Source organism: Antechinus flavipes, chromosome 1 (genome assembly GCF_016432865.1).
Source record: "Antechinus flavipes isolate AdamAnt ecotype Samford, QLD, Australia chromosome 1, AdamAnt_v2, whole genome shotgun sequence".
NCBI classification, from domain to species: Eukaryota; Metazoa; Chordata; class Mammalia; order Dasyuromorphia; family Dasyuridae; genus Antechinus; species Antechinus flavipes.
The window spans coordinates 430,032,042-430,041,291 of NC_067398.1; the positions used below are offsets into that span (position 1 = coordinate 430,032,042).

The 9,250-nt window shown below is 40.6% G+C and overlaps 1 protein-coding gene across 1 annotated transcript in view; it reads right to left on the bottom strand.

Annotated features, from left to right (window-relative positions):
* Positions 1-8,653, bottom strand: part of KDSR (3-ketodihydrosphingosine reductase) — a 54,701-nt gene extending 46,048 nt beyond the window's left edge. The window contains exon 1 of the mRNA XM_051969913.1: positions 8,450-8,653. Coding sequence (XP_051825873.1) covers positions 8,450-8,557 — 108 coding nt within the window. The 5' untranslated portion in view covers positions 8,558-8,653. The remainder of the gene's footprint in view (positions 1-8,449) is intronic.
* Between the last annotated feature and the right edge of the window lie 597 nt (positions 8,654-9,250).

Below are 9,250 nucleotides of genomic sequence, written 5' to 3' on the forward strand. Positions count from 1 at the left end.
TGTTTTACAGACTCTGGAGGAGATAATGAGGCAGAAGACTTTGCACAGCTCTATCCCACTAATATCAGTTCACATGCAAGTCATCACCCTTAGGGTGTCACTGGTCCTCTTCAGGAATGAAGGATGAACAACAACAGCTCTTAATGCTTAGTTACTTTGAATCTACTTTGTATGTATCTTTTATATGCAGACATATTTCTTTATATGTGAGTATGTATATACATGTATACACACAAAACACAGGCACACACACACACATTGCCTCCCCATTACAACATAAGGCTCTTCAAGTCAGGGGCTATTTTTGCTTTTTTCTTTGTATCTTAGCCCTCAACACAGTGTCTGATATATAGAAAATATTTAATAAATGTTTGTTGAAACACTAAGATCACCTCATACCTATCAAATTGGCTAATAGGATAGAAAAGGAAAAATTATAAATGTTGAAGAGGATGTGGAAAATTGGGACACTAATTCACTGGTGGTAGAAATGTGAACTGATCCAACCATTCTGAAAAACAATTTGGAACTAAGCCCAAAAGGCTATCAAACTGGGCATGCCCTTTGATCCAGGAATGCCATTACTAGGTCTGTATTTTCAAGAGATTTTTAAAAAGGCAGAGGGAGAAGGAATTTATGACCTATTATTTATAATAGCTCTTTTTTTGTGGTGGCAAAGAAGTAGAAATTGGGTGTCCATCAATTGAGGAATGGCTAAACAAGTAGTATATGATTATAATGGAATATTACTGTACTAAAAGAAATACTGAACAGGTGGATTTCAGAAAAATTAGGAAATACTTATATGAATAGATGCAAAATGAAATAAGCAGAACCGGAACATTGTACAAAGTAACAGGAATACTGTATGATGAATGATCAAGTGTAAATGACTTATTCTCACCAATACAATGTTACCAAAAAATTCCAAAGGACTCATGATGAAAAATGCTATCTCCAGAGAAAGAATTGATGGAGTCTGAATGTAGATTGAAGCATATAATTTTTCACCTTCTGTATTTCTTATTTTTTTCTTTGCATTTGTATCTTTTTTCATAACATGGTACTATGCTTTATTTTTGGAAAGGTATAACTTTTAATAAGTTGCTCACTGTCTCAGGGAAACAGAACGTTGTTTGTTGAACATTTAGTTGTTAAAAAAAAAAAAAAGTTTGTTGACTGACCCATGAACTCACTGTTCCAAACAAAATAGTTTGTGCAAAAGAAGTATGGGCTTTCCTACCTCCATACGTTTGCTCATGTTTTTCTCTATAGCTGGAATGTCCTCCTGCTTCATCTTTACCTATCCTAAATCTCCTACTAATCCTTTAAATCAAGGCTTTTTAAACTTTTTTTCCATTTGCAACCCTTTTTGACTGAGAAATTATGTGACCCCCAAATATTGAGGCACATAAGATAGGTATACAAATCAAACATTTATTGATAATAAATTATAATTTCCTGACCTCCATATTCAGTTACATGAACCACATGGGATCATGACCCATTAAGAAATTTTACTTTAAATCAATGCTAAATGCTGTCTCTATACAGTCTTCCCTCTCATATTTCACACAGAACATTGGTAAGTCTTTGACATACTTTTCCTATAATGTGCCTTGTTATAATTATCTATGAAACTCCATATAGGCAGAGATTGTGAAGTATCTAGGGTTTTTTTAGCCCTTAGAGAGGCCTTTATAATGAAGTAGGAAAAGATCTGACCTTGGACTTGGGAGATTTAGTTCTAATCCTACTCTGCCATTTATCTATGATCCTGAACAAGTTACTCCATTTCTCTCTCTCTTTCTCATTTTCAGTTTCTTCATCTATGAAATGACCATAATCATGCTTGTACTACCAGTATCTCAAAAGGCTGATGTAGGGAAAGAGCTTCATAAACCTGAATAGCCACTCCCATTCATATTGCTTATTTATTATCATTACCTCCCAAGTGCCAAGCATTGTGCCCTATTTACAACACACAGTTTATGCTTCAGAACTTTGCAAAGTTGAAATATGAAAGGAACCAAGGGACCAAGAAGGGAAGAGATACAGGACAATTAACATTTATAGTTCAACCAGAACAGGAAGAAGATACTTTTGAAATGGCTAGGAGAGACCCAAGTAGAACCTAGTTAAGACAGTAGAATGGACAAATGGCAACTCAGGGCTGGTAAGATGAGAGGCTACCAGACTATTGTTGTAATCTGGGAGCCACCTGCCAGTGGCTGCTAGAGTGCTAACTCAGACCTGTAGAATGGATCTCTTCATGTGAGAGGAAGATGATACAAAGAGACGCAGTTGCATTATCTGATCTCTCTCCTCTTCCCTCTGCCTCCAATTTATTTCATTCCCAATCCACAAGGAACAGTTGTATCAGTAAAGGCTGCTTTGCAACTCCTTCAAATGTTATGATTCACAGCTGTAGGGGCTCTCGGAAAAGTGGCCTGCCCCTTTACCTAGGCATAGTCCTTAATAGACTATTTCACCTCTTCCAGAGATGTTTTCCCATTTATACCCAATTTATAGCAGCAAATGCTTTTTGGAAAGGTAAAAGCACCCTTAGTCACAAATGTTCACTGGAAAGAAGTCCATCCTCTTGAATATGATCTTTTGCATTAGATGACATGTTGGAATCATAAAAATTTGGGTAAAGTCATTTCTGAAAAAAACCAATAAGTGCAAAAAATTTTAATACTATTTTCCCCTAGTTTAACTCATGAGATATGAGAATTAGAAGAGACATGAAAGAGCCACCTTATCTAATCCTTCCATTTTACAGATGAAGATATATTAAGATTCAAGGAAGCAATATCTGCCGCTCAGTCATGTGCAACTCTTCACAATCTTTTTGGGGTTTTTGGTAAAGATATGAGAATGGTTTGCTATTTCCTTTTCCACTCATTTTATAGATGAGGAAACTGAGGCAAACAGGGTAATTGACTTGTCCAGGGTCACACAGCTAGAAAGTGTCTGAGGCCAGATTTGAACTTGAATTCTCCTCGCTCCTAGTCTGGTATTCTACCCACTGCATCACTTTAGATGCCCCAAGAAGCAGTTTATCTTACAAATTCATACAGCTAATTAGTGAAGAAGTAACAGGAATCCCAGGTTCCTGACTCCTTAACAAGTTCAGATTTCTTTCCATTATGCTATAAGAGTCAATAAATCAGGAGTTTTCAAAGCAGAGTCTGAGAACCCCTTGGGTTCCCTGAGACTCATTCAGGAGGTCAAAACTATTTTCAAAATAATAGATTTTCATTTCTAACATGGTAAATATTGATAGATAAGACTCATAAACAAAAGCTCTTTGGAGGATGCTCAATAATTTTTAGAACTAGGATTTGAACTCAAATCCTCTGACTGTAAAAAGCCCCTTTATTTTCACCAAACTAGGATTACAGCTCCCATTACTGCCTCACAAGTATGGCAAGGCTCAAAATGAAAAGATATGGGGAAGAACTCATCATACAAATGTAAAGTCTGTTTTCTGTGAGTATAGTGTTCTCCATTAGAGTTGCTGTTATTTGTCCTTCATTCTTGAAGATTGACCATGACATCAGGGAGGTGATGCCATGATATGCAAGTGAATTAGACTTAAGTGAGGGAGGGCTGTGCAGGGACAACTGCCTTACTTTTCCCTCCAGAGCTGCCGGAGTCCAGTGGCCAGACATAGATCAAGATGACTGGAGATGGTTCTAGATGCAATACATTCTATCCCATTGCATCTAGGAAGACCCTGATTTTTTTAAACTAAGGTCTTCAACAAATCCCAGTTAGTATTTTCTGTTAAGGAAGGTAGAATTGCACCATCGAGTGGGCGGGTTCAAAAATGACTCCAAGCAATCTCAGCACCCAGATTAACTCTTTCTTAACACAAATCTAATTCAAGATAGATACTTACAGAGTCAGTTTTACAGGTGAAGTGAGAAGTAAACCAGAACAGTTGTTGGGTCATTCAGAGTATCGTTCATTCTTCTAGACTACATTTGGGATTTTCTTGGCAAAGATCCAGGAGAGGTTTGTCATTTCCTTCTCCAGCTTATTTTAACAGAGAAGGAAACTGAAGCAAGCAGGGTAAAGTGACTTGCTCATGGTCATACAAGCAATAGGTGCCTGAGGCTAGCTTTGAACTGAGAAGATTTATCTTCCAGACTCCAGGCCTGGAGTTTTATCCACTTTGCCTCTGGTGTAACTAAGTAAAAGTGGAGAACCGAAAAAGGGAAACTAAATGCTATGTAATTGCCATAATCCATATGGGTCTTGAAAAGAAATAAAAAAATGTACCTCCCTCTCTTCTCTGCAGAGGTAAGGGGCAGAGTAGGGGTATACAACACTGTATATGCTATTAGATTCCTGAACTGCTTTTTCCCTTTGGAAATAATTTTAAAATATAAAAATAATAATAATGATAATAATACATGTGCTGATTCATATGACATTCCTATAAATTTAATGCTTGCTGGAAAAGAAATGGAGAGGAATACATTCAGAAGTCAAGGTTACATACAAACAAAAGCCTCATTTTAAAAAAATATACCCTTGACTATGTTGCTTTAAATTTATAAGTTAAAGGGGAAACTTTTCACACTGGGTTAAAAAAAATGCAATTACAATATTTATTGCCTGAATTGAAAGAAAAAAAAAGATGATGTCAGCTTTAGTTGCACTGAGCACAGGTGACAGACAGTTAAAAGCAACATTTTAACCTACTTAAAAAAAAAATCTCTTCCTTACCATTATATCAACTGTAAGATTTTTAAAAGGTTACTCACTCTTTTCTACCCAATTTTTGCTTTTTATTAAGGGCAATTAGGAAGACTGGTTGGCCTACTGGATTCTGTTAAAAGAGAGACAAAGAGAAAAGGTTTCTAAGGAACCTTTGAGCTCTCACATTCAATGTCTAGAGAAAAAAAAATTCTGATGAAAGGTATGGTTGGTGGAATGTCTTTCAGAGATTGGAATCACACCTCTTATTTTCTAATTCTTTCCTAAGAGGGAGCAGTAAAGGTTTCCTAACATTTACAGGCTATGATTAATTGATATATCTTTAAACAAATCCAAGAGTCCCTCTTGTGCCTCAATTTTACCATTTTTAAAATGAGAAAAAAAAAAAAGAGTAAAGGACTATTATGGGAATGGCTAAGTAAATAATTATGATGAATACTACCCTGAATGCAAGAACCTAATACTAATCTTCTCCTGTCTTGTCCCTTTCCAGAAAATCTCACAGGGGCAATTTTGCTTTCGGTTTCTTACCTAAAACGGTCTTACAAATTGATAGTAATCTCAGGGGAATTAGCATGTGCATTGTTTTTTACATTCTTGTATTATTTTTCCAGCATTCTCAAACACAGATTTTTAATATGGAATGGTTACAAATAAGACATTTCTCTATTTCTTTCGAAGCAAATATCAGAGAATATATTGCCTAATGTGTGGGCTACAGTCCAGACAATTTTAAGCTGAAGTTCCTTAAATTACTAAAAACAAGAAACAGTGTTAACTTTTCTAACTTAGTATACAGCCTCTATTGATGTTCTTTAGTGGATCCCAGGTCTGGAGTGAATCCTAAGTTTCACAAGGCTAGGTCAACAAAGCATAAACTCTAGAAGGCCATTGTTGTCTAGTCGTATCCAATTCTTCATGAACCCATTTGGAATTTTCTTGGCAAAAATACTGGAGTAGTTTGCCATTTCCTTTTTTAAATCATTTGACCAATGAAGAAAGGGGATGAAGTGGCTTGACCAGGATCACAAAGCTAGTAAATGTCTGAGGATGGATTTGAACTTGGTCCTCCTGATTTGAGGCCTATCATTCTATCCACTGCTCTACCTACCTGTCCCTAGAAACCCTACCAAAGAAGAAAAGCTTTGAGAATAGAAACAATGACATACTACATGTTTTCTGCCAGCAAACCTGACTCAGATTGTGAATAGTTAGTTCATCGGTCACAGTAATTCTTCAATGACTATCTATAGTTATATAAAGATGTCTAGGCAATGAAAAGTTCTTGAAAATACTAAACTATGATAAACAAAAATAGCTGACATTTGCCATCATTTTAAGGGTTGCAAAATACTGTACACACATTATATTTCATTTGCTACAATTCTATAAAGTAAGCACTTTGCGGGAAGTGGGAGGGGGGGAATTAAAGCTGGTGATTTCATTGGTGCCCACATGTAAACTCCCTCAGAAAATCAATAATCCTTCTATTTTGGAAAGTTGATTAGGTCCAAAGAGGTTAAGGTTAAGTATGAGAGATGGGATTTTAATTTAGGTGTCTTCTGACTTGCAAGTCCAATGTCTTTGCCTCATAAAAGATAATCTAGAGAAGATTTGTAGAAGGAATCAGATAAAAACTCATTAAGATGAAAAGTCAAGGATAGGTTGTAATCTGGAGGAAATAATACTAAGTTGATGGATTGATTAAAAGTGGAATAACTTAAAAGAGAATACAACTTTTAAAAACTTGCCCCTAAAGCATCTCTTCTTTAAAAGCTGAATGGTCAGAATTTTGAATTTTTTGAGTTATTTGTATCCTTCCTTTTATTTCCCTTCCTAAACACAGCACTGCTTGAAAATAAATGGAGTTTTATGAGAAGACATGTAAAGAAATGAATTTTGCCTCTCACTAACTCTTGCCCTAATTACAAATATAGACAAAAGTAGTGTTTTATAATAATTTTCTAGTACAAGGACTCAGGTTTCAAATGGCTAAGGGAAGTCACTTGCAAACCTTATCTGGATAGTTTGAAGATATTACTATTTCCAGTCTTCCTCCTAAATCCTCCTTCATCACCCTCTTTATTCATATTCAGGTTCTCCTCTCTTTGTTCCCCCTCTTTCAAACTGTCATAAGCTGTTATGCAATTTAAATGAGGAAATAGATGTCAAGGACCTAAAAAATGCCATGTAGATGTGAAGTGATATCATCTTAATAAAGGTGGGAATGTTAAGTCCACCAAATAAGGGTAAAACAAAACAAATAAACAACCCTTCCCTTCATTTCTAAAGGGCCTTTTGGATGACATTTAACCTTTTTTGGAAAAAGCCAAAATCATAATCATATTCCATACCCAAAGACACTTTTGGTGCACAAAAGTAGGAGAATAAGGGTGAGGACAACGGGGAATATATTATGTAGGAGAGAGGGGTTGAAAAGAAGCAACCGGAGTCAGCACAGGCACCTCAGTGGTGTTTGGGGAGGATTTTTCCCCCAAGAAAAAGCTATGGTGAGACACTTCCAAGATACCTACTGCTTCTGTACAAGAGAAGATCCATGGATCCCAGCTACCTCACTTAGCCCTGCCTTCTGTGGTCAGGCTTCGAGATTCTTCTCAATTGAACACACATTAGTTAACTAATCAGGCTTTTACCAGGCCTCTTCTTCAGAGCAGGCCTGCTGGAGTGTAAAGGACAAAGCCCTGGCCCAAATGTCAAAAGAGATGAGTTACAGACCCAGCTGTCCATTGCATGTCTTTGGTGAAATTGTTCCACATCTCTCTGTGCTTTAGCTGACTCATCAGTAAATCTGAGGATAAAAATATCTCTTCCCTTAGTTGCTTCAAGGATGACACTGTCTACCAAGCACTTGAGTGAAAAGTATTCTAAAAAAGACAAGGTATTATGGCATTATCTCCAGAGAGACAATCACCTTTAAGGTTTCCCTGGCCATCCTTCTCGGGTCTCTGCTACATACCCCAGCTCCTCCTCATAACGGCCCCTCCTCCTGCCAGTGGTTAATTGAATAGACGTGCTCTATGTGTACAGTACAGATAGAAGTAGAGAACCTATTGGATAGCGTATCACTCTCTGGTCTGTTTCAGGTGAGGGAGGGTGCAAACCAAATCTCCCGGTCCTTCACCAGTCTCGCACAGCCTAAGAGGGCTGACTGCGTCAGGTGACCTTCCAAATGGCCCTCCTTTCCATCCCTGCCAGGGCCTGGCAGCAGATACTGGCGCACCCGGAAGGATGAGGATGATACCCCCCAAACAGGAGCCCGAGCCAGGGTGTCCCTTCTCTCTTTCAGGGCTTTTCTGATGCGGTCACAAAAGGTCTTCCTGGTATTTGGGGATGCAACAGATGGGGGTGGGGGAGGCTACCTCGGGGCACCTGGAGAACGCTTGGTAATTGGGAAGGGAGTGAGAAAACCCTCAGGAAGGGGGAAAGGCAGCAGCGGAGGGAAGGGGGCGGGGAAGGAAAGCAAGAGGATTAGTCGAGAGCAAGGAAAGAATCGCTGCCCCGGAGAATTAGCAGCAGGAGCCACAGCGGCCGTGGGCGAAGGAGCGGGAGATTAGCAAGAAGCAGCGAGGTGAGGAAGCCGGCGAAAGAAAGCAGCAACAGGAGGCAGGTCTCAGCACAGCGTGGATGCCCCACGGGCCAGGACATCCCCCTCTCCCCCAGCCCCGTCCCGTCCCCGGGCGGGTCTCGGTCCACTCACCACTACATGGGCCCCGGGCAGGGCGAGGGGCTTAGGACTGATGAGCGGAGAGACCATGTAGAGCAGCAGCACGAACGCTACGATGAAGGCGGCCGCCAGCAGCAGCATCGCTCTGGCAGCAGCCGTGGACTCTGGGGGCCGGCAGCTGGGCTGGGGGACGCTGGAGGGGTGGGGAAGGAGAGGGAGCTCGGGGTGCAGGGGGTAGAGGGAAGGGCAGGACCCAGGACCCGGGGTGCTGGCGAGGGAAGAGCCGGGCGCCTACGGCAGGAACCGGGAGTGTTTGGGTTAGCCTCCGAGGCTGGCGGGGATGGGAGTAGGACGGGAAGAGGAGGAGCCCGGGCAGGAGGCGCGGCCAGGGCTCGGGCGGGGGCTTCCCGGCGTGGAGCTGAGAGGGAGAGCGGCCCCTGGAGGACATCGCAGCCCCGAGGCTCCCGCGCCGCCGCCTGCAGAGCTCAATCCGGGCCTGGCCGCAGCCTCGAGATCTGGGCGCCGGCTTCTGTTTCTTCTCCTGTGGGAGGCTTTCCTTTGTTGGATCATTTGATATTTGCTTCATAATTGAGTAAATAGGCCACTTATTCAGAATAACCCAGTTATTGCAAAACTGGGGAGGGTCCGAATTATTGCTGTGGCTCTGTCCTTGCTGAGGAGGTCTGAGTCCTCGGGCTCATGTGAGTCACCGCGAGCTGGGCCCGGGTACCAATGGTCCCATTCCTGCAGGAATTACCCTTACCCATGGAGGAGGCCTTCCCAGTTTTTGCTGGGGAATCAACATCATACATAAACTAAATCCCCAGTTCGTAA